Source organism: Monomorium pharaonis, chromosome 1, assembly GCF_013373865.1.
Source record: "Monomorium pharaonis isolate MP-MQ-018 chromosome 1, ASM1337386v2, whole genome shotgun sequence".
Lineage (NCBI taxonomy): Eukaryota > Metazoa > Arthropoda > Insecta > Hymenoptera > Formicidae > Monomorium > Monomorium pharaonis.
Window position 1 is genome coordinate 11,240,579 of NC_050467.1, and position 25,888 is coordinate 11,266,466.

Sequence of the window (25,888 nt, forward strand, 5' to 3'; positions counted from 1 at the left end):
GTGTGTGTGTGTGTGTGTGTGTGTTCTTTGCGCGCGCGCAAAGCATTCTCTGCACCACATGGGTTTACGACTATGTTTGTTTCACACTGTGTCCGTTTGGTACTGTGCGCATCTGAGACTCACTCCTTCGCGCAAATAAATAGGTGCCCAGAAAAACAAAAAATAAGTTATAAAATTAATACTTTCTAAAAAAATATGCAATTCTACTAAAACAATCAAGTAAACTTAAAAAAGTTTTGTGCCAATTAATTAACAATGTTCTTATTGTATTGATAATCTGCAAAATATAAAAACTGTACCAATTCTTGTTAATGCGCATTTAATTTTTTAAATACACAAAACGTAACATTTTTAACTGTGTTCAAAACTTCAATCTTACCAACCTTCAAAATTTTATAAAAAATGGAACAATAAATTATGTAAATGTGAATTCATAAAATTTAAATTAACAATTTTACGTTAATGGTTGTGAAATATTGATTAGTAATTTTCTTTACTATTAATAATAATCAAATATAATTAATTATAATTAATTTTTGTAGTTCGAAGCTTCGGTCCTTTCAAACTCCAAATTTTTTATACAAAGTTTCGGAATTCGAAGCTTTAAAGCTTCAAATTGCTCAATCTTCGAGTAAGAGTAATAGCCTTAATATATATCAGTATTTTGAAACAAATGTCTGAGAATGCAATTCTGCTATTCTGATATTCTGCTATACTTAGGTTCAGCTCTAACACTATCTAGTACCAGGACTGCCAGATTTCCAGATTTGGTACCAGCATATACCAGGGAGTCGATTCTGTAACTTTTATTGTGGCGAGCCAACTCATAACTCTTGATTCCGTAACTTTTATTATAGTGTAAATGCGAGCCATCTCACGGAAGTTTGTTTGGCAAGGAATTTCTTGTCAAATAGTGAGATTCGAGAGAGAAAACTAAAAGATAGAATGAAAAAAAAAACGTGGAGCATCGTACATGTCGGGATTGCGTTGTCTAACTTAAATAATGAAAACAATATGCCACCGAAACTAAATAAACTTTGATCAAAGTCTTATTGTTTTACGGGTGATTCTGATTTTTAATATTACAAAAGAAATTTGGACCCGATATATGACGATACATAACTAATTAAATGAAAGCTTTTTAAATGTTTATTTAGGCATACCTTAATTTGCATAAATTCTATGATACGGTATTTATATTGTGCATGTATAAAGTCGCTATTTGGCCACAATTTTAAATCTGAAGTCGCAAATCCTTGTGCTAAAGTACAAGCGTGGACGTCATTTCGCTCTGTAAGTAGAGGGGGAGGGTGTGGGTAGATCTCGCTACACGTGGAAAGTTGCAAACCCATCTGATACACTCCTATATTGAATAATTATGTATCGTATTTATGAAACTTTTTTTGTTAATAACTTTTTAACAAATCACGAACGACAAAAATCTTTTGAAGGTCACTCGGGAGGATGACCTTGATAATATATGTCAAGGTCAAAGTCATCGGAGCTGTCTCCTCTAAACTAATTAATTTTTATTTTGACGAATCCAGCTTTATCATAGTGCCGTTTCGTGAAAAAAAAAAAAATAATTGAAATCGTCAAAATTCATCTAAAAGTAGAAAGTTCGAGCTTTAAAATGCTTTTATGGCAAATAAAAATGCGATAATTTTTTGCAGTGTTATACTTATTTGAAGTTATGCAAAATTTTGACACAGATTTTCGTATGCGCTAATTTTGTTGACCAGTATATAAGATTAATATTTAATGTTTTTTTTTTACATGTTTAACTTTATTTTAATTTTCTTATTAAAAATAATGCTCTTAGCACAAATAATAAATCAGCTAAAATTTATTTAACAGCAATATGCTAATGTATCTAAGAATATTTATTTAAAAACTACATGTACTTTTTAATGGATATTTATGTTATAACATATTTAATACAGATCATCACAGAAAACTGAAAAGAAACATTTGCGTGTATTTCCTTGTGTGTAAATATCTAATAAAAAACATTTTATAGTTATAGTATCGTAATTGATAATTCAACATAGAAAATTAAAAAAACAGTTCTTACATTTTCGAAATTACCATCTTTCTCTTTGGTTTCGTTGGAATAATCATTTGCAGACATCATAGATGCTATATCTGGACCTGTGTGCAATGCATAAAAGTACGAATAATATATCGACAATATAATAATATATAACAAGTACGGAAGATCGGTTGTAAATCGGCTTATGCATTTACCCGCGGATAGACAATAGCCGAGCTGCATATACTATTTTTTGTTACAAGTGCATAGAAAATGGCGGAAGCGAAAGAGGGTTCAGGTGAAAGACGAAAGATTCGTCACAAAAAATTTCATTTTTTAAGTTTTTTAATAAATAAAAATTTTTTATTTATACCTTTTTAATAAATTTTTAAATAAACTTGTTATAAATTTATATAAAATATATTTAATTTTTGTTTAAATTTGTTGTATACATTCAAATATTTTTCTTTTGATTTTTGTGGTATAAGATTTTCTGTACTTTCTTTCACAGTTTGGACAAACTTTGGAAATGTAAGTTTAATGTTACTTTCAGATATTATAATATTTTTGGCATTCACCTTTCGTTTTTTATTAATCACTAATCATATCACAATGTATCGACTAAAATCTATCGGTGGACGAAAAGGCAAGATAAAAGGACAATGTTAGAAATCGTCGATTTTCGGCCCCACTTGCAAATGGAAAAAACCTATTCCATATGATTCTTAGACCAATATTCAATGCAAAAATACAGCTCAGAAAGCGGGAAACCCTGGGGAAAACTTTTACTAAGTAAAAGAAAATGTTAAAAAAAGCCGATTTTTGCCCCCGAAGGTGTAAGTAAAAGTAGTGTTTTTGATAGATTTTAACCTCCTGAATACGATAAAATTATTGAAAACTTCGTGGACTTTCGGGAACACCTTGAAATTTGACCAAATACATGATTTATTTATAGAAATTCGAATGATGTATGGAGTCATTATCACTATAAAGTGTATCCGTGTGAATTTTTTGTGGGGTGGGGAAAGGAGAAAAGGGAAAAAAAGCGTAACTATACTAATTTCAACGATAGATGGCGCTCAAAGTAGACGAGTTTTCGTTTGGTTCGCGCAGGGGTAACCCCCACACCATTTTACTGCTTGCGCTAAACGTTATGTCCTCCCCACTCCGATCTTCTTAGTCACCATTGTGCGCCACTCCCAGCGGCGTTTCTCGTTACCCCTACTATAGTAATACTACTATCCTCACCATCACTGGTAGCGTGTTGTTTCATCTGCAATCTAACAGCTCTGCATCGTAATATTAGCAGTTGTTACTAGACTGTCAGAAGTTGTTACTAGACCGTCAGAAGTTGTTACTAGTCTAGTACTGCTTTCTGAGCTGTATTTTCGCATTGTATATGGGTCTAAGAATCATATGGACAATTTCTAACATTGGCCTTTTTTATAATCGCCATTTTTTCGTTCAATAAGTTTGTATTAGTGCCTTTGAGTATATATACATGGTGGAAAAATTGCTTTCATGTAGACCGAAAGTGTGTCCAAAATCTGCGAGAGAAAAAAAAAATCATGATACTTGATCTCTCTGCGCATGCGTTAATATCATTACCTGCACCGCAGTTTCAACACTTTTTGTGCACTTCTGTACTGTTCTGTACTTAATGTATAAATTGTATGTGTGTGAAAACACAATGCCAGCCATAACTTATAGCGTTCATAATACATTTGAGCATGCGCAGAGAGGGCAAGTATCATGATATACCTTTCTCTCTCGCACTCTTGGACTCACTTTCAGTGCTGGCATTCCTCCTCCATGTATATATACTCAAAGATTAGTGCGCGTCATAACTATAGCTATACATGGTCATAACTATAATTATTACTATGTGTGTGAATTATAACTTTTGATTGATAGCTGATTGGTCGTCACTATTTTTTGATAAAAAAGCTTGAGACAAATAAGAAGACTTTATCTTACGTAGATCAACAGATTTTAATATCGATTGTTTTTACATATTGACATGTAGAATGGATCGCTGATTGCAATGGAAGGAGACACAAGACGCGTAAAGTGAGAAAATAAGTTGTCACGTTCCGTCTGTTTCTGAGACTAATCAGTCAGACTAGAAAAAGATTAACTTATCTGCTTCTCGTTTTACATGTGTTGCTTCCCTTCTATTGCAAGCAGCAATTCTATATGTTAATACATTCATTTTATATGTTAAAAAATGTTATACAATCTTGATACATAATCTTATCCTATTTCGCCTTCTGATTAAAATTACAGCTCGAGCTGTCAAAAAGAGAACAAAATCTTCTATCTTTTTTTCGTGCAAACGCGGTTGTCATAAGTGCAGTTGTTATACACAAAGTACGTTCGGGGAGAACGTACGCTATTAGCGCTATCACACTCTATCCTTGTCCTACTTTTAATGAGCAATAAAGATAAACCGATACTGATGGCGCTAATAGTGTCTCTCCAAACGTACCTTATGTACAGCAACTGCGTCTATGGCGATTGCGCTACACGTTTCAGCATAAAAAAAAGATACAAGATAATTTCTTGCTTTCTCTTTGTCAGCTCAAACAGTGATTTTAATCAGAAAGCGTATCCAGTAGCATAAGGTTTATTGTTAACTTTCATCTCTTTCTAGTTTGATTTATTGCTGTAGTCTCGAAATAATAGCGCTAATAGCGTTCTCCCAAACACGTCCACAGTAAAATGTTTAAATGACATTTGTTATTTCGGAGCATGCGCTTTCATTCATTCTAAAGTTTACTACGAGAAAAAATAGAAAATATAGCACATCTACTGTCTCTTTTCATCTAAAGAAAAAGTCATATACCAATAAAATCTATATCCTAATATAACTGATGTCTTTGTTAAGTGAATTAACAGGTTAGCTAAAGTTAGCTTTGCAAAAGCAAATAACAAAGCGTTGATAATTCTTCAGTAAAAGTACGCATATGTGTCATGAGATGACGCGCATACAAGTATAATGTAGAGATTGACAGTTCTGTGGTTGTACCCTCCATATGTAGTGGTAATGATCAAAAGTCTATTTTCACTCGATAAATTCTCTACGCGGTTTTCAAGAATACAAGTCTCTACACGTTTGTACTCATTAAGAAATATAGTTTATAAACTAATCTTTGACTCAATCTTAATATTGTATAACAACCACCCACTTATTTATCTACAATTTAGTGACCCTGAGTAAAAATCTTATGTTGATTAAAGTTCTTTCGAAAATTCGCAACGTTTTTAGTAAGTGGTACGTAGCTACCTGCAGAACGCATATAAGCCTATATACAGATAGCTGAACATTGTGATTTCTCAAACGATCCAGCAAAGTTTCCTAATAAAAAGACTATGAGTAAGATTATTCACTAAATACCGATAGCAATAAGCAAAATGCATATTCCAAAAATAAAGCAACACCAGACCGAAATCCCGTCGAGTTAGACATCAGTAACTATTTAAAAAAAATGACGCAATTAAAATAAGATTCCGGTACCATGACGAAAGGACAACAGACAACAACAGCGATTATATGAACATCATTAATATTGACGATGCAATCCATACTGTCGGAACCAACTCATTCAACTCAAATACCGCAAGAAATTGTGTATCCTAAACCCGAGATGGCCTACAGAACTTTACACAAAAGCTACGCGGAATAGACGGTAAAATTGCGTAAATTTAAACCAAAAATTAATGCCCAAACATGTGCGAGATAAAAGTGACTCACTTGTACACAGTACAATTTGACACAGTGCAGATGGATACGTTGCAAATGGACACAAACTAATGTACACGGTTTAAATGGACACGGTTTATTTCGACACAGGAATTTTAAACACCGTAAAGTTGTACACCGCAAAGTTGTACCTCATAAAGTTGTACACCGTACATTTCTATACCCTTCTGTTTAGAGCACCCCTACTGACGGGGTGGGTGCGAAAGAAGGGCCAAAGGCCCCACCTTGCATCCCCCCGTGCGTGCGTGCGTGCGTGCGTGCGTGCGTGCGTGCGTGTGTGTGTGTGTGTGTGTGTGTAGGGCCACGGTTACGATGTACATGATTTAAATGGACACGGTTCATTTTGACACAAGAATTTTGGACACATTAACTTTTAAACACACAAGACATCAATTTTGGACACGTTAAAAATGTACACCGTACATTTCCACACCGTGAAGTTATACACCGCAAAGTTGTACATCAAAAAGTTATACACCGCAAAGTTGTACACCGTACATTTTTACTCCGTAAAGTTGTACACCGCAAAGTTATACACCGTAAAGTTGTATACCACAAAGTTGTATACCGTAAAGTTGTACACCGCAAAATTGTATACCGCACATTGCAAACAAAGTAACGTTCATATGTGTTTGCAGATTTTCAATACAATATACATGGGTTAGCGACTTGGACGGGGTGGATGCGGGAGGGCTCCTTGCACCCGTGCGTGCGTGCGTGCGTGCGCGCGCGAAGCATTCTCTGCACCACATGGGTTGCGACTTTCCACGCAAAACGAGATGCTCGTAAAAATACGTGTACAAACATTTGAAATTCGCGCATTTTACAACTTTGCAGTGTAGAAATGCACGGTGTACAACTTTACGGTGTAGAAATGTATGGTGTACTGTAACGTTGCAGTTTCATTGCGACGTCGCAGCGTTCCTCCGCCGTCACAAGGCCTGAGCTCGCGCTAGCAAGAACGGCCAGGAGATGCGAGGAGCGTATCGCGACTCTCGGCGGGCCACAGTAGCAATATTATTTACGATTTCTAATGATATTGTTTTTGTATTTTGCGTATCGGGCGCCTCACTCGTTAAAACACCGAGTAGTGCATCCCTTGCGTAGGGAGCACCATCGACTAGCAATCGAGTACCTTGCGTCTTAATCGCTCTCTCCTGCACCAGCTGTGATAACTATCGTTTCGGCAACCCGACCTTCCTCGAAATTCTGTCGTAACGAGAGGAGGACGAGCGTCCCGAGTGGAACGAGAACCTTGGCAAGGATTCGGAGAGACGAGGAAACCGGTGAAGTTGCCCGTGAAGAATTTGTGAAATTGTAAAGCCACTCGCGAGTCGGCTGATAGCGCTAGCGTTCTAAGGTCCAGCTCTTTGGTGTAATGCAGTATGCAAAGACGTACTAATTAGTATTAAAACGAGCGATCGACTCCCATGCGCAGCGGGCCGCCGAGGATGCGTGAAAACTAGAATTCAAAACCTAGTGCATGTGTGGAACACACTCACCGAGAATCGTGGCCCCCGGTAATAGCGGAAAGACACGCGTTTGCAAGAGAAGGCCAGTGGCGCGGCCGCCATTCCGTTCCACGCACGAGGTGCGTGCTCGCCGAAACGCGCTACATTCGCGCCGCGGCACACACGATTGTGCGGGAGGCTCCGGCTCCTTCACTATTTTGCGTTATTATCTCGGTTAATCTCGTTCCATCGATGTCGCATCGTACTCTATTGTTAATTCAGCGTTGCGTTGTCGTAGTTGATTACGCGCCCTTGCGTTGTTTGCGATCTCGTGTCTATTGTCACTCTTAGTTTCGCGTCTTCTCCTACACTTACTATTTCTTTCGTGCTTTCTAACTGATTCTGTTATTTTCGAGTTACTTTCTGGTTTCGAGTATTTCCCGTTATTCTCCCTCGAACTTTGTAACTTGCGCGCTAGAGATTTCTCTCGCATTTCTTCACTTTCTTATTATTACTTATTTTTGTTCATTTCTTTTTCTGGAATAAACGCGCTGTTAATTTGTTCTATTAAAGGAGTGTCAATTAACTCTTTTTCGTGTGAACAAACGTTCACCTGCGGCATATCGCCCCGCCTCTCTACCGGAATCGGAGCGGCCGGCTAATGACTCCGCGCTAGCGTGAAGCGGGATCTTGATGCTGTTTTCGCGGAATCGGTTTGTGATTTGACGCGACGGAAGTGCGCGTCTGGTGCCCAACATTTAGTGATAATTCTCGCGGATCACTCGGCAATAAGTTGAGAGGTAATTAAAAGAACGTTCATCCTCCCTCCTCTTGCACCGTTACCGTTTTTGATCCGCATCGCGGTTCCACGCGGCGGAATGTAAAACGCGTAACAGTACATTTTTAACGTGTCCAAAATTTATGTCCTGTTTGTCCAAAAGTTACTGTGTCCAAAATTCCTGTATCCAAATGAACCGTATATATTATATTGTGTCCGTTTACAACGTATCCATCTGCACTGTGTCTAATTGTACTGTGTCCAAGTGAAGGTCACTCGTTTGCGTGCAGCATTTCGTTTAATCGGAGGCAAACGGGAATATATTACTGTACTGTGAATACATCATCCAGTCTCAAATGTACTCGAAATTCGAGTGATCAAACGGTGATATCAGTACATTGAAGACCACAAGTCAAGTGTCACAAAACTCATAGATCGACATACTGCCAGCTTTATAACCTACTACAAGGAGAATTTGAAGATCTCATCAGCAGAGTATTTGCTTGGCTCAACTTTGATCATTCTAGAAGAGTTCTTTACACACGAGGACACACTGAGTGATTCAAATTTTTCCTAGAAGACTTCCGTGTTCACACAAGAACGTTCAAATTTGTCCCGGTAGCTTGCCATGATCAAAGAAAAACGTTTTGCTTCAAAGAATTATACATCTGTTCTTATGTTTTTATACGACAAAAGAATACTAAAAAAGAGGACTTTAGACAATACATATTCAGGTTCTCATCAAGTAATTAAAAGGTTGAATGATCTTCACCGTAGAAATAAATAGGCTTCGAATCAATATAACAGTGGAACAATTTAAACTCATCTTCCGAAGTTTTCGGAGAAAGGAGCACAAGCAAAGAAAGAAAACAATCCCCAAGATTCAAACAAAAAAAAAAACAGTAACATGTACAGTAATTAGGAAAAATCTACAAGCAGCGCGACGTTACAGAACGGACAGCAAAAATACCTTCGTCCCACAGAAAAGAGACAATAAGTGCAATTCGATTTGTAGCTATTTTAAACAAAAGCACAGAGCTTTTCATTTTATTTTGTTATACTTTATTCTTTTCTGTAATAATCAGTACATTACCTAGTAGTAACCATACATTTCTCTACATTTTGTGTTTTATAAGTTTAATAATTTTAGTTTCGAGTTTATCTATTATTTCATATTTTACTCAGAAATACTTTTATAAAATAGAGACTTTTCTCAAGAAAAGATATTATAAGAATTAGTAGCTTTGTGGCTGCATTCTGTTACACCATTTATATCTTGTAATACGGATCTAGTTTCACTCGGTGAGTTTTCTACAAGCTTTTAAAGAATACAAGTCTCTACACGTTTGTAGAGACATTATTAAAAAACAGTTTGTAAGCTAATCGTTGACTTGATTGTAATTGGATAACGACCTTCTTATCTACAGTAATAATAAGGAAAACAAATACAAGAATTGAAGTAAAGGAGTTCGGAAATGTATTATTTCATTATTTGTGCCATCTATTAACAGGACAAAGAAGGTAAAATCATGAATTACTTGAGATAATTGTTCTGTGAAAAAAATGGCTATTTTTTTACCAAAAAGGGACTTAAATGGATGACTCTTCAAGCACATGTAACAAAAAATATAAAAATATAAATCTAATTTTTTTATATAGACATATACTTACCTAATCCAGTTATAAGTGATCTATTATTATCATGTAAAATAACATCTCGAACTTTTTCATCGGGATCATCGATATTGTCCTCAACATATTGTTGAATTATGCTCAAATTACTTTCCCGAATAAATCTATCTGCATCCTCGCTCTCTATAGAAGTTGCTGTTAAAGATATATACCGTAAGATAAATATTAATGTAATTAAAGAGTTCTCTAAAAGATTGTAAAGCCATTCTATCAATAATGTCACATTGTGAAACAATTTTGCGGTAAATTCATATATTTTTAAATATAAAACGAAAGAAATATAAATATAATAAGATAATAAAATTTCTGCAAAACCAAGAGCTTGACAATTTTTTTTCTAATAGATATATTTTTAAAATAAAATCTGAAAGGCTAAACTTCCGTATCCGATCTCCCTCCGATTTTAATAAAATTTTATGAACACATAGTACTTATTAAATGTAATCAAATGTACCACAAAAGCAAATGTACAGAAATGTCTAATTTCCAAAAATTGATTTTTAATTATATGCGGTTTTTACTTTTTAACATAAAGCAAGATCCATTTCTTTTTGTTTTAAAAGTAAAACGACGCTATACTGTGTATGTTTTTTTTTTTTTTTTTTTCAATGACATATATCAATTCAACCATTAATTTTCAAATTAAATTTTGAAGAATTAAAATTTCTTTTACACATTTCAAGTGCGTACACAAATAAAACCAGGGATAAGTAGATCAAGACCAAAAATGCAAAAAATGTTTTGAAGTTATATTTGCTCATGAAAATATTCGCTTATGTAGCTTATACATACAAATAAATGGTATCCCTGGCTTCAAAATAGATTAAGAAACTGTGTGTACTCAAAGGATTAAATTTGATTCGCCATATTAAATTATAAATCTTAGAATTCTAAGGCCAAAATTGAATTCAGCAAGCCTTAAAAATAAAACATTTTATAAGCTTATTAAAAAGATCTCGTTCTGAAAAGATTAAATAATGTTGGCTGTAAAATATATAATTACCATCTTTTCTTTTTTTTATTTTCCCTAATCTATAATCTTCTAATTGTCTATCAATTTCTGCTTGCAGCTCACTTATTTCCATATCTATGTTTTCTAACTGAAAAAAAGGAAATATTATTAAAATATAAAAGTAGAATATATTATAAAATAACTCGATTTTAAAGTTTTCTAGTAAATGTTACATTTTAAGAAAAAAACATACTCTTTGTAAACGTTCTCTATCCTTTTTACGTGCAGCTTTAAATGCTGGAGGATCCTGTTCTTCTTCTAAATCCACTGTCATAAATTCATCTAATGTCAAAGCACTAGACGGCGTATCACCAAATTCCATCAATCTATACATAAGAAAAATTTATCATTATATGACTTTCATGTTTAATGCTAGTTTGAAATATACAGAATGTCCCAAAATAATTAATTTTTATTTTACGGAGTAGAAAGTAAAATTTTTAACTAAGTTTCTTTACTAATTTTGGCTTACAAGAAGATGCTAACATCTGCTAACTCAACTTTCAAATAGCCATAGTGCATTTAAAAAGGGAGGTGTAAAAACAAAAATCGTGTTTCGCCCTTTGGGTAAATGAGCCTTAGTTTCTGACAAAATTGCATTTAAATATGTGCATTTTCGGCCGGTAAGGTAAGTACAATGGAAAGCCATTTTTCGGCATGAAGCTCGGTGGCTGTGGGTGCTAAGTGCACGCCTACTGTTTGAGATTCAAAGTATCCTTTAACGGATTGAGATTCAAACGTTTAACGTAAATATTTTCCTGCTTCCCATCGCGAGTTTGCCGGGAAACAATAATCTCATCCTACCGAGCCGGAGCGTGGATCCTTGAGTTTCACACTTACACGCCGCGCTCGCTATCGCTAGTCAAGCACTTCGCTCCGTTGAATCTTACGTCGCCAAATTGCGCGTCGCGCTGCGAGAACTTACGTTGGAGAACGCTTTATCTGATACGCAACATTAACAAATTAAGAGTTAGTCGCTGGTTTATTAACTATCGGTTTGTAACGCCTAAAATTGGAGGAGCGCCGGGGAATTCGCGCTCGCGGGAGTACGTCTGCCTCGCGGATTTACTTTCGTCGCCCGTGGTCAAGATCTCCGCTCCGATAGGGCGTGATGCCTCACGCTCAGCAAGATTTCCGTCGTGGCACCGGTTGACAGATCGCTAACGTACTTAAAGATTTCCGGGCGTCCAGTTAATTCTTCGCTCCTCCGTGCTGTTTCAAACTTTGATCAATTGTGATATTGTTGGTGTCTGTCAGCCGAATAAACGCAATCTTTGCTGCACAATTTTGCTCATTTATTACATCCTTATTGTGTGCGCGTTCACCTATCCCTCCAGCAAATCTTCGGATTCGCGCAACACGCACTCCGCGCTCAATTCTGAGCGGTTCCGGTATCTAGCGCGCACGGTTGCCGTCGGCAATCGCCGTCGCGCGCACATCTACTGTTGTGCTATCCGTTGGGTTCGAGATCAGTTGTAATAATTTTTTTTTAGTCTATATGTCAATTAAATATATTTTCTTTATTGTTTAAAGTAAAATTTTGCGGTTTTAATAAATACAAATTTCTATAATTTTATTATAATAAAAAATAATACATTTTTATTTATTATAAAATTCTGACATTCTTGTACAGTGTCGTTCATTTTTTTAACATGATCAAATTTGCTTGGTACGCGTCAAAGTTAGCAAATGAACGTGACATATTTTATAATATTAATCAGTTGTGTTTTTCAGCCAACGTACATAACAAAAAAGGTACTTGTAACACGTGAATTGTATTTATAGTATGTCCATAGTGCAAGAAATATTTATGTTTCCAACGTTTTTATGTAAATTTCCACCCACATTGTACAAAAATGTCAGAATTATATAATAAATAAAAATGCAATATATTATTTTTTATTATAATAAAATTATAGAAATTTATATTTATTGAAACCGCAAAATTTTATTTTAAATAAAAAATAAAGAAATATAAAGTGCCCACAAAAATCGCCCGTTTCGTGGACATCAAATTTGATACGATCTTGGTAGTAAATGATTGTATATCGTCAAACATTCATCCTCTGAAAATTTCGAATTGAGCATATCTTTTATTGCTGAGATATGAAGGGTTAAAGTTGATATTATTCAACAAATAAAGGTTACGCCATTTTACACGTTCAACATAATTCTGACTTAAACGATGATTTGAGGTCACTATAAATTAGTCTTCTAACAGATAAACAAATCTTATCTGAAACATTTTTTATATAAGAAATAACCTCGACATTTTTTGTGTCGAACAGATAAAATGGTATACCCTTTATTCGTGTATACAGTGACCAATTTAACCCTTCATATTTCAGTAATAAAAGGTATGCTCAATCTGAAATTTTCAAAGGATTGATGTTCCATGATGTACAATTATTTACCGCCAAAATCGACTCAAACTTCGATGTCCACGAAACGAACGATTTTAGGCCTGTTTTTGCGGTCACTCTTTAATTGGCATAAAATAAAAAAAATTATTACAACTGATCTCGAACTCAGCTCGCACGGATAGCAAAACAGTAGGCGCGCCCTAAGTTAGCAGATGTTAGTATCTCCTTCTGAGATTAATTTTGGTTCACAAGTAACACTACTCAACTGTTACTCACCAATCGGAATAAAACTTTGTACACTTATAAAGTATGGAAAAATATTAAAAATCCGTTTTTTTCTTATTTTTCCCAAAAATGTTTTTTAATCCTTTGACTGTTGGAGATAAATTGTACCTTGTGGGTCAAAAATGCGTTGACACAAAGTAACTCTGATGGTCACAAAACTTAGTATTCTGAGGTTTTTCGCTAAATCCAATATCAAAATTCCAAAGTTTAAAATGGCAGGTCCAATATAGCGGACATCAATTTCGAAAAATCAACATATTTTCACAAAACCCAGTATTCTATGATTTTTTGGATAGCTAAATCCGAATATATCAAAAAGTTAAAATTAAGATACCGAGAGTTCATTCAGCCAATAAAGGCAAGATTGAAAGTCTATCCACCCAATAAAGGTAAGATATGCTGTACGTCAATTTATCAAAGAAATAAAATAAAGTCTGCTGGGAAAAATAAATAACCTTTATAATTATTATTATACATATACATGACAATAGTGTGGCAAATTTCCGTCTTGTGTTGCAAAAAAAGTGCTGTGTACAGAGAGGTTTTGTACACCAAGCACATTTAATTACTGCAATTTTATTGCACAAATTACAGTCTGTTCCAGCATTTTTAACCCTCAATTCCTACCTATGGGTCGTTTTTATCCTGCTTAAAACTACTATCCCTAATTTTTCGTACAATCGACGCTAGCGCCACCAAAGTTGTACTAAAAAAACTTTGGGGGGAAAGGGTCTTCAGTGCACAAGGCCAGCCCGGTCGGTTTGTTCTACTCCAAACGCCAGGCAGATAAAATTCGAATAGGACGTTTTCGACCCATAGGTAAGGATTACGTAAGTAAAAATTACTTTTTCGAAAAAAAATTTTTTTTGTTAATTAAGTATTTTCGGACACGTACATGCTCAAGGTATGTTACGCTTCTGCATACTCCGGCCTCACGCAGTCTGATCGACCAACTTGATTTATTAATAATTCAGTAAATAATAAACTAAACCAAAATTAGTAAAGAAACTTTTAGTTAAAAATTTTACCTTTTATCATTCCGTAAAATAAAAATTAATCATTCTGGAAAACCCTGTATACAAAATAAAATTTGTGTGTGTAATAATTAAAAAATTAAGAATTAAAAAATAATGTAAAATTATTTTTATTAGCCGCTTCTTCTTTTTGCATGTATTAAATGTGCATAAAATGTAAAAAGTAATTTTATTATTAAAAGTATATCCAATATAATTACATAATTGTATCCACGTAAATGTATCCACGTAAATGTTGATTTAAAAAAAACATAATTTAAACTTGCCTGCAAAACTTTGGTATAATAATCAAGCACATTATGTTCTCGATTACGATAATTAGCTAGAAATCTGTTTCATTATTTAGATAAATGTGAAACATAAAAACTTTAGATTTATGTGCTTGAGTATTGTATCAAGTGACTTTATCTCATTAATAGGTTCTATATGTGTATCAAACTTATTGAAATTAGAATGGGCCAAGAAGACTTGATAATCCGTCATTGTTAATTTTATTTAACCCTCTGCCTACACATGGGATTACTGTAATCCCAGTCGATTTTAAAATGCCCGCTACTTAAAAGCATTTAGCAAGGGGGAGGAGAGTTTGAACTGTGCTCTACTTATTCCTCTTTGGGCGTTGTCAATGTTCTGAAAACAACAGAAGTAGGACCATCAAAAGTGTGTGTTAAGGTTACAGTTACCCCGTGTGTAGGGAACGTAACAAAAAATGGAAAAGTTCCAAATTTGAAGGGTAAGTAAAAGTTATTTTTTTGTTCATTACGTATCATTTACGCATACAGTACTGATATATATTATCAATGTCGCGATCACTTTGCAAAAATATGCTGCAATTATAGCATTACAAATTAAAAATTTTTTCTATAACAAATAAAATCTTTTGTAATAAATATTTTTTGTATTAATAATTATGTTTTTGTGTATTAATAATTTTTTAAGTAAATATTACTATTGTAGTAGGAGGGATGAGGAGGAGAGTGAATATATGCAATGCAAGAGAGGTGCGTAAGCAGATACATAAGCGACATAAGCAAACGTAAAACATGCACAAACAAGCACATAAAGATTTCGTATCAATTTAGTTTTTATTGAAACATGTTAATAAGTCGGGCGCTGGGAACAGACTAACTGCCTCGCTCCGCGTCTTCGCATCGTTCGTCTTTCGAACTCGGGATCGACCGTCCTTGGAGTCATTGTTTACTCCAAATTTCTATGAAGTATTATTTATCTTAAATATAATAAAAAGTCTCTACCTCGCTCGGCCAACCTGGCCCTAGTCATGCTTACTACACTATTTTCTTCTACTATTGTATTTAAACTGCATTCATTTTTTACTAAATTCACCTTAATAATTTTTCACAAAGAAATAAATATATTTTTTTAACAGAATAAAAAAACTAACGATAGTTTCTTAAAGTACAACTCTTCCCCTTTCCATTGACAACCATTTTAATTACTTTATCTATTTTTTTTCTAATAAATACGAGCGTTTGAAAAAAAGGCAAATTTTTACAAAAATTTTTCGTTCCTTTCTTATTCTTTTAAAAAAATCTCTTTTTTTTTAATATTTTTTACTTTTCAGCCAAGACCATCATAATTCTGAGATTTTTTCCTTTCGATTAAAAAAAAGGAAGTTAAAATTGATTAAATACATTTAAAAATATAAATCAACGAAATTTTGAGGTTAGCGTAACCCCTATGTGTAGGAATCGGGAGAAAAATAAGGTGTGCAGGCAGAGGGTTAAGATAGTTCTATCACGTAAGAATTTTCTTGCCTAAAAGGGACCCATTTAAATTTTTACATTTTTTTACACAATACGACTACCAAAAACGCGAAATTGGTTTACATGAGCCGTCAGAAAAATTAATAATATACTTTCATTATTAATAATCAAATAATATTGTAAAAGAAAATTGAAAAATAATTGCTTGTTCATATGGCAGCGAGCATTTTATAAATTCCGTGGAATTACGTGGCACTAGAATCTCCCCAGGTAGCAAGCCCACGTCATTTTGACGTCCCAAAATGGTCATATCTGGTCATATGTTATCAAAATGACAATTTTTTTATATGACCTAAAATTGACGTCATATTTCAGTCATGATCTGACGATTATTTTCCCAGACAGCACACATCCAAAATCGGGACATAAAGACGTCATTAAGACGTATTTTAGACACGGTCTAAAGCGGTGTCTATACAATGAGATTTAAGGCGTAAAGCATAAGCATATTATATAAGCATATTATATTCAACTTTAAGAGAACTTTTTTAAGAAAACATTTAGATATCTTGGAAATAATTTCAAAATGGTCAAATTAACCATTTGAACGCTTCAAAGTCTTAGTGTTAAATAGATCGCAATTTCCATCAAATTATAAAGGTTATGGAAAAAGATAAATTTAACAATGAAATTAATAAGTAAATAAGTTAATGCTATTTATTTTTAATATGTTTTGCAAAATTTAATTGCTTTTATAAAAAATAATATAATTGCGACAGTTTATAACATATAGGTATATGTAGACAATAACAAGTACCCATATCGATGATTCAAACTGGCGTAGCAGATAGAGTACAAGGTTTGTAATCCTAAGGTCCCGGGTTCAAAACCTACCAGCGGCAAGTAAGAATAAAATAAAATAATATAATTTAAATTTAATTAATTAATAAAAATTTGTCCCAAATTTAGTACGTACTGTATAAGAATAATAAAAAAATGAAATTATTTTATTTTTTTATCTCTAGTTGCATTTTAAAGATATCCGATTTAAAAAATCTTTTAGATATTAGTTTCATGATATCTTTCTGTTCTCAAAAAACGACGCATTGGTTAACATTCTGACATTATATATTATCTTTTAGAAGTCTCTTTATGTTATCATTTTCAGAAACAGGATATCTTTTAGAGATCTTTTTGACAACATATTGTTCACGTCATTCTATGACGTCAAAATACGGTACATTTCATGACGTCAGGAATTTGTGACATTCGACCGTCATTTTAACGTCATAAGGGCGTCATTTCGTGACGTCAAGAATAGTCAGTAAATGACCATTTTGGGACGTCAAAATGACGTGAGCTTGCTACCTGGGTCTAGACCACCGACATGTAGCTACAGCTGCACTTTATATAACTCACTAGATTCATTATATTTGTTTCTATGTAAGACACCTATTTTTTTTTTTTTTTGCCACACTGTAAGGTCTCTTTTATACTGAAACACACTATATAATAAATTCTGTTGATTGTTTGATATCGTGTATCTCAGTACAAAAGAGACCTTGCAGTGTAGCAAATCAAAGAAAAACAAAAATTGGTGTATTACATAGAGACAAATCATTTTTTTAATCACATTTCTCTTACCTTTCCCAACAATTTGTTATAGGTCCAGAGTTTAAGGCCGTGAAAGGAGAAGTGTAACAAGAAACGACGCCAAAGAAACTCAAAAGACTAGAGTCAAAAAATTCAATAAAAAGACTCAAGAAACAGAAAGAAAGATGAGTATCACAAACAAGAGAAGCGAAACCTTGATCGAAAAGTTGTCCGACAGAAATTACCGGACAATTTTTGGAAGAACAAAATAAAAGGGCTTTTAAAAAGTAAAGCGCTACTAAATTATGTATTCGGAAAGGTCGAAATAAGCAAACCACTGCAGCCGACAAAAAAGTTCCTCAAACTAACGACGATAAAGCAATGGCCGCCATTGGCTTAAATCTCGAGATAATTCAACAGATACATATAGAGGGCTGCAAGACTTCGCACGAGACATGGCGAACGCTCGAGCACATCCATAAATCTAAATCAAGGATAAGAATCATGCAATAAAAAAAGACATTTCATCATTTGCAAATGAAAAGTGATGAACACATGTCTTCGTATGTCGCGAGAGCAAAGGTCGCAACAGCTAACCTCAGAGACGTAGGCGCCAAAGACAAAGATTTAGCTTATACAATACTAGCCGGACTCCTAGACAGCTATAAAAATTGAAACATGGCACTAGCGATCTTACCGGATGATGAGTTTACGTCGACAGAAGCAAAAAAAATTCTATTAGCAGAATATGATAGACGACTATCCAGACTCGGCAATATCGAAGATCCACCTAAGAAAGCTCCACCTAAGGCCGAAGATAAAAGAACCAAAACAACAGTAACGAGAAAAACAAATCGTTTACTTATTATAATTATATGGTAATTGCAGAAAAGTTGGCCACTTGGCAAGGGACTGTCAATCAAAAAAAGACGAAACTTACAAAAAGCCTAACATAAAGCAAAAAAAGGACTACGATGCATTTTTCATGTCTCTAAACAACATCGAAATCGAAGATCCCTGAATTTTAGATAGCGGATGCACACATCATGTATACAGACGGCGAGATTGATTTACAAACTTTCGAGAGATTGATTCTGAAGTAATTAATACAGTAGCAGATCCTAGTAAACAGAACGAAGGCACGTTACGAGCAAAAGATATGGGTGATATTTTTTTAAAAACATATTGCCAATATAGAGAAAAGTATAGTCCTGTGAGATGTCTATTATGTTCCAAATATTAGAAAAAATTTAATGTCCATATCGCAAATAGAAAGAAAAGAAAAAGAACTATTAATAAAAAACAAAAAAGTAAAAATTAGAAATATAAAGACTAAGAAAGTCGTACATGAAGCATATGACTTTCACAGAATGACTTATACATGTTAAAGATCAAAGTAGATAAAATAAAAACGTCTCGGAAGACGCTTTAAAGGAAGTTAATGCTCTAAAAATCGACGATAATGATTTATAACACCGGAGATTCTATCACGTCAATAACAATACAATAAAGAAGTTAGTAGATACGAATCGCGTTACTGAATTAGATAATGTAAAGATCGATAAATATACGTGTAAAGCATGTTGCATCGGAAAACTACAAAAACCACATGTAGAAAGTTGAAATCAAGACAAAGAAAAAAAATATGCAAGTTAAAATCCATTCGGACCTATGTGGTCCGACAAGAAGGTTTATCAATTTTATAGTCCAATGCCTGTAAAATCAGTAAGCAGTAGTAGATACTTTCTGACATTCACGATGATTTCTCGCAAAACGTCACAGTTATGTATATAAAATCTAAAGGAGAAGTTAAGACTTACGTACAAAATTATATTACACGAGGAAAACGCGAAAGTGATAAAAAAGTCAAACAATTTCGAACCGACAATGGCCTAGAGTTTTGCAACCAATAGTTATCAACATTCTTTAAATTTGTTGGCATCAAACACAAAAGATTGAATGTAGAGGCACCGCAAATGAATGGAGTCGCCGATTAATAGAATTTTATTAGACTTAACAAAATCGGTCAAATCAGCGTGGCCGCAAAAATTCGAGACTGAAACTGTACTACAGCAACATACATTAAGAACGGAGTATGATTAATGATCAAATTCCTTTCACAATGTGGACTGAAAAGATACCGAGCGTGCGTCATCTGAAGTACGGTTGTTTAGCGTGCAGGATTATCCAACTAAAGACGATGGAAATTAGATGACAGAGCTATAGGATGCATATTCGTCAATTACGCGAATCAAACAAAAGAATATCAACTATGATGTCCACAAAAGGGAGATGTCATTACAACAAAGCATGTAAGATTTGCAGAAGATAAAGTAAGATACAAATGGATTTACAAAGAAATGCATAAGTTCAAGTATAACAACCCAGCGGATATCATGACCAAAGGACTGAGACGAATCGCTCACGATAGAGGAGAAACGAAAATGAATATGAACATAGCAAAGTGAAGGATTCAAGGATAATTGCTTGTCCATATGGCAATGAGCATTTTATAAACTCCGCAGAAATACGTGGCGCTAGAATCTCTAAACCACTAGAGTTCCTATAAGGAGAGTTGTGCCAATGTGACGGAAGTCGCCATTTTCTGTTTCATAGCATGTAAAGGCGGCAAATTTCAAGTCTTATTCAAGTCTTATTTCAGTCTTATTTCAAGTCTTATTTCATTTTCTATCCATATTTTTCGACGTTCTAAAGCTTGTGGAAACATATGCATCATTGCACCTTTTTTTGATGTATTATAGCATCCAAAAACTACACAATTCGGCATTTTCTATTTTTAACATTATTACAAGATATTACATTAATTTTATTTACAATTATATATCTAAATGTACAAATATACATACATGCTGTGGAATAAAGGAAGGATATATTTGTAAATGTAATCTTAAAAATGCTGAAAAACTTTAGCATTTTGAGATTACATTTACAAATATATCCTTCTTTTATTCCACAGCATTTTCAATCACATTTATTTTATTTACAATTATATTACAATTTTAATAGTATAATTAAAATACCTTCAATATAAACACTTTGCTTTATATATGGATACACAAAATACTGATGTTAATGCATTGATGATAGCTATACTAAGATTGCCAAATTGTGCTGGAAATGGCTGAATCTATCGGAAGTTTAAAGAAAAATGGCGGAGCCAATCACAATCGAGAGCGGTATTGGCACAACTCTCCTTATAGAAACTCTATAAACCACTGACATATAGCGACATCTGCATTTTATGTACAATAACTCACAAGATTCATTAGATTCGTCTCTATGTAACACATCTATTTTTTTTTTTTTTAAGTTTCCACACTGCAAGGCCACATACAAAATGCCTTTGTACTAAGACACACGATATAATAAATTCTTTTTGAGTAATCACACTTCTGTTACTTTTCTCAACAAAAATTAGAAATTTTCAAATTTAATTTAATTTTTTAAATCTAAATGATCAACTTTATTTTTTTAATATCTACTTTTTAAACCATTTAAAAAATGAATATATTTAAAAAATTTTATGAAAATTGTCACACATAAATTTAAAAAATAGAAACTTAATAAAATTCTCACTTCGTGAGAACATGCGTTTCATATACGTTAATATTTAGCAATCTATACTCTGTCCAGAGTACAGATTTTGTCTAGTCTGCGCAGGAGTAATCCCATCACACTGTCTTACTGCTCGTGCTGCTCGTCACTTTCATCAATGCAACGGATAAAGCAGAACCGAAATATTTGAAAAATTTTTGTCATATCAATAATTATTAAAAATGTGACCAGATAAATAATAACAAATAAACATCAACTGATTTTTGTGGCATATACAAATCGACACAGGTTGTTATAATCGAGCACAGTTTGCCACAGTTAAATTGGATACGATATATAAAGTGTGTACGGCACCTAACCTTACAATAAGTTACAAGTCTAAATAGTAAACACGTTGTATGTATGGCATCGATTAAAATGTTACGCTCTCCCTACTCTGTTTTCTTTGTACGAGCTCCGAACTGACTCTCTCGTTACCGAGCATATATTTAATTTTCCTCACAAAAATGATCTGCAATTTTCAATTTAAAAAAATTAATATTAGTTATCAAAAATTAAAATTTATTTCAGAATATTTCATAATAGAACCCTTAATTTTTCTCAAAAATAATAAACTTTAAATTAATCCTGAGTCTATGTACGGCGCCGTTGTCGCCTGCGGTATTGCAAACAACCACACAACTTTATGTTGTTCAAAATTATATATGACAAAATAGGCGATAATTTCGAAAATGTCCAACTTAGTTCGATACTGTATCGGAGCTTCTAGCCCTGATGCAAATTGCAACGTTTGCGAAACGTCGGCGCAACGCTGTACTAGAACGCGGCATGTATCCGGAAGCCCTTTCTATTGAAAGCAACGTCAATGGCCGTAAAAGCTTTAAGTCTAAAATAAAGAGCCTCTACGGAGAGGCTACCCTAAGGTCGATTAACAATTTATTAAATTCAAAAAGTCCTTGCATCTACAACTGTGCTCATTAGCATTTCTAAAACGGTGCCGTGACCATCAAATAGTACCAAAAATGCTTTCAATTAAAAAACCATGTATCATCTTCAAACCAGGCGAAAGGCATTCTTCGACAAGCATCGTTGAAGTTAGTTAGAAAAAAAATCTCGGCAACTAAAAAAGATCTAACTGAAACTTCTCGGAAACTATTTAGATTACATCTTCCTCTCTCCTCTTTGGACCCGAAATCGTGACAAACACTGGATTGGATAACATACAAACAAGGCATCCGTTCCGCTGAGATAAGAACACGGAAACAAAAATGTAAGTATGATAAAAACAGTCCTCAGGGTATCGATCATGTAATTTTTCCCCTAGGGCGGAAACGTGAAAAGTGAAAAGTTACTGTCTCTTTCTGTTCAACACTAATAAAAAGAGACAGTTACACGAAACTTTTCACTTTTCACGTTTCCACCTTAAGGAAAAAATTACATGATTGCTGACCAGGTCCAAACTCCAGTTTCCACACATACAGTAAAGAATCTTAGCAGTCAAGCTCGCACTCCATCTGAAGTTTCTGTCCTTTCCAAAACACTTAATTTCGCAGTCACCCTTACTATCCCTAAAGAAAAAATCATTAGCTAAATTGAAACGACTATTTTTCATCTCTCTCCTAAAGAAAGTAACAACATTAAAAGACGGACAGTCAATATCCTCCACAAGGCAAAATTTCCAGCTGAAATATAACCAGAGAATAACGCTTAACACTCAAAAATCTGAAACAAAGCAACAATATTTTAATTCTACTAACAAACAAAGAGAACACCACGGTGGTTGCAGAAGAAAACTACTGCAATAAAATTAAGGCCATGGTCTAAGATCACAAAGTGTTGCGTAGAAACCCGCGCGTGTTCTAAGATTTCGTCTAGAATCTAGGCTGTAACAAACATAGAATACTCGAGAATCGGCGAAAAATGCATAAGCGCGTCATTCAGGCGCGAACATGTTCAATGAACCGAGGCTTGATAACGTCACAAAACATTTGATACTCTAAAAAAAAAAGCGTGCGTATATATATTTGCCGCCCGTCCAGCCCTGCTCACTACACAATACGGCAGAGTAACAGTCAGATCAAGCTAAAAACACATTTGTATATCTGAGTGACGCGCTTGTATTTTTTACCAAATTTTACCAGCGGAACGTAAATACGACGCGGTCTTTCTGTCAGCACGCGCAACGCAGGCGATCGGAAGCCAAGACTTCCGATATTAATCCGCGCAAATCGCAAGTCGCTCGATAAAAAGGTGGAATTAAAATTATAACACAAAGCAAGCTTGTACGGTAAATGCTACAATAAACTCAATGACGCGAAAACACGGAGTGAAATTAATCCTTCACTTCCCACGAAACACAAAGTTTATAAAAAACTTAAACGCAACCTAACTTCCACTATAGACAAAAAAAAACAATCTCTCTTCTTAGAAAAGGAGATTTTCCTCCTCAAACTCTTAGAAATTTAATCCCCAGAGAATCTTCGGCTCCTGAACTTTACGGTCTTCCTAAGATTTATAAAAAATCAATGCCATTACGCCCCATTGTTAGCAACATAGGTGGACCCACTTATAATTTAGCCCATTATCTCACCAAACCTCTCTAAGAACTTACTGGATTCTAATATTAAGAATTCAATAGATTTCATGAACAAAATCACTAAAATTAAAACAAAAACCAATGATATCCTTGTAAGCTTTGATATAGTCTCATTGTTCACAAATGTTCCAGTCTAATCCAGTTCCATCCACTTTGAACATTATCAGGAAATCCGACAAAATCTCCTTCCATTAATAAAACTGTTTAACGTCGACTTATTTTCAGTTCCAAGAAGAATTCTGTGAACAAACTTCTGGAGCAACAATGGACTCTCCCATCATCGCACTTTCTTTATGGAACATTTTGAAAATCAAATTCTAAAAAACGCACCTTTCAAACCATCTATATAGTTCCGATATGTTATGGTAATGACACTTTTGTGATCTGGAGCCATGGCATAGATACCCTGTTTCAATTTCTTGACTTTCTCAACTCTCAGCATCTTAACATTCAGTTCTTAATAGAAGTAGAACAAAACAACCAAATTCCTCTTTTAGATGTGTTGGTTAAAAGGAACGGAGGTAGACTTTAAGACATTAAATCTATCAAAAACCAACACACAGATTTATATCTTCACGTCACCTCTCACCATTACTCTTCGCAAAAGAATTCAGTCATTACTCAGGGAGAAATGAAAGATCGGATAAACATCTATTAGACGTCGAAGCTATCTACGTCTAAAATAACGTCTAGAATATCTAATTTAGATGTAATGTGATTTTGTGTTATTGTGTTTGTTTAAAACCTTACAATAGCAGTCTTTATACAACAATAAATTATTAATAAAAAATTATTTTAAGCTGCAAGTCATTTCTCGACGTGTAATAAACATCTAATAAACGTCTAAGTAAATGACAATAATTTTGAAAAGACGTCGCATTACTTTTTAAATAATTAATGCAATTTTGTTCACATTCCCAGACAGCACATATTTATAAAATATTTACAAAATATTTATAATATTTATTTGAATGTTTTATAAATATTTATCTAAATATTTTTGTGGTCTTAGATTTGACAGATCGTAAAGATTTATTATAAATACTATAAAAATATTTATAAAATATTTCTAAATATTTACAAAATATTACTACAAATCTTTATTTTTTATTTACCATAAATATTGTATAAAATATTTAGTCCATATTTTAATATGTTGAATAAAGACTTTTTCTTCATGTATATAAAAAGGAGTCCAAGAATATAATAGTGAGTCCCAGATACGCACAGATTAAAATGGACATCACCAATCAAATTACTGAGTTAGTTAGAGTTAGAATAAATTTATAGAATTTGATTGGTGGTGTCCGTTTCGATCTGTGCGCATCTGGGACTCACTCATATAAAATATGTATAAAATATTTATAATATTTATAAAAAATAAGTAGAAATAAATATTCATAAATATTGTGTGCTGTCTGGGTTACGCATTACTTTTTAAATAATTAATGCGTTTTTTTTCATTACGCATTACTTTATAAATAATTAATCTAATTTTTTCCATTTCGGAGTACTTTTTTAAATAATTAATTAGTAAAGAAATAATTACTTTTTAAAAATTAATAAGCAAAATGCATTATTTTTAAATTTGAATTTTCATTAGACTCTACATGAGAGAAATTTATTTTCTAATTAATTTTATTTAATTATTAAAAATAAATTAATTCTATTAATATAAGTAAAATTGATTAAAAAATAAATTACTCTCATGTAAAAGATTATACCTATTAATTGCGTATTTGATTCTGCGCAAAAGTGCTGTGCGCACGTTTGACGCTTTCAACGCTCGACATGTTTGCATACTGATCCCTGTCGCGTGTGGGACTCTCGTTTTCCAGCTTTCCGGCGTCTTGGCGCTGGATTTTTATTATCAAGCGTACGTGTGACCGATCGCTTGCCGCTGTTCTTTTATCGTGTCTGATTATTCTTTTTCCGGGATCGTTGTGCGTCGAGATCTGTGTATGTGATCGAGCTCAATCGTGAATATAA

The 25,888-nt window shown here is 33.8% G+C and overlaps 1 protein-coding gene across 1 annotated transcript in view; it reads right to left on the reverse strand.

Moving 5' to 3' along the window:
* The window catches only part of LOC105839336 (transcription factor IIIB 90 kDa subunit), a 168,189-nt gene that overhangs the window by 60,881 nt on the left and 81,420 nt on the right, over nucleotides 1-25,888 (reverse strand). Inside the window, exons 8-11 of the mRNA XM_036294521.1 lie at nucleotides 10,922-11,054; nucleotides 10,720-10,816; nucleotides 9,696-9,851; nucleotides 2,075-2,151 (exon numbers count right to left, since the gene is read on the reverse strand). Coding sequence (XP_036150414.1) covers nucleotides 2,075-2,151; nucleotides 9,696-9,851; nucleotides 10,720-10,816; nucleotides 10,922-11,054 — 463 coding nt within the window. The remainder of the gene's footprint in view (nucleotides 1-2,074; nucleotides 2,152-9,695; nucleotides 9,852-10,719; nucleotides 10,817-10,921; nucleotides 11,055-25,888) is intronic.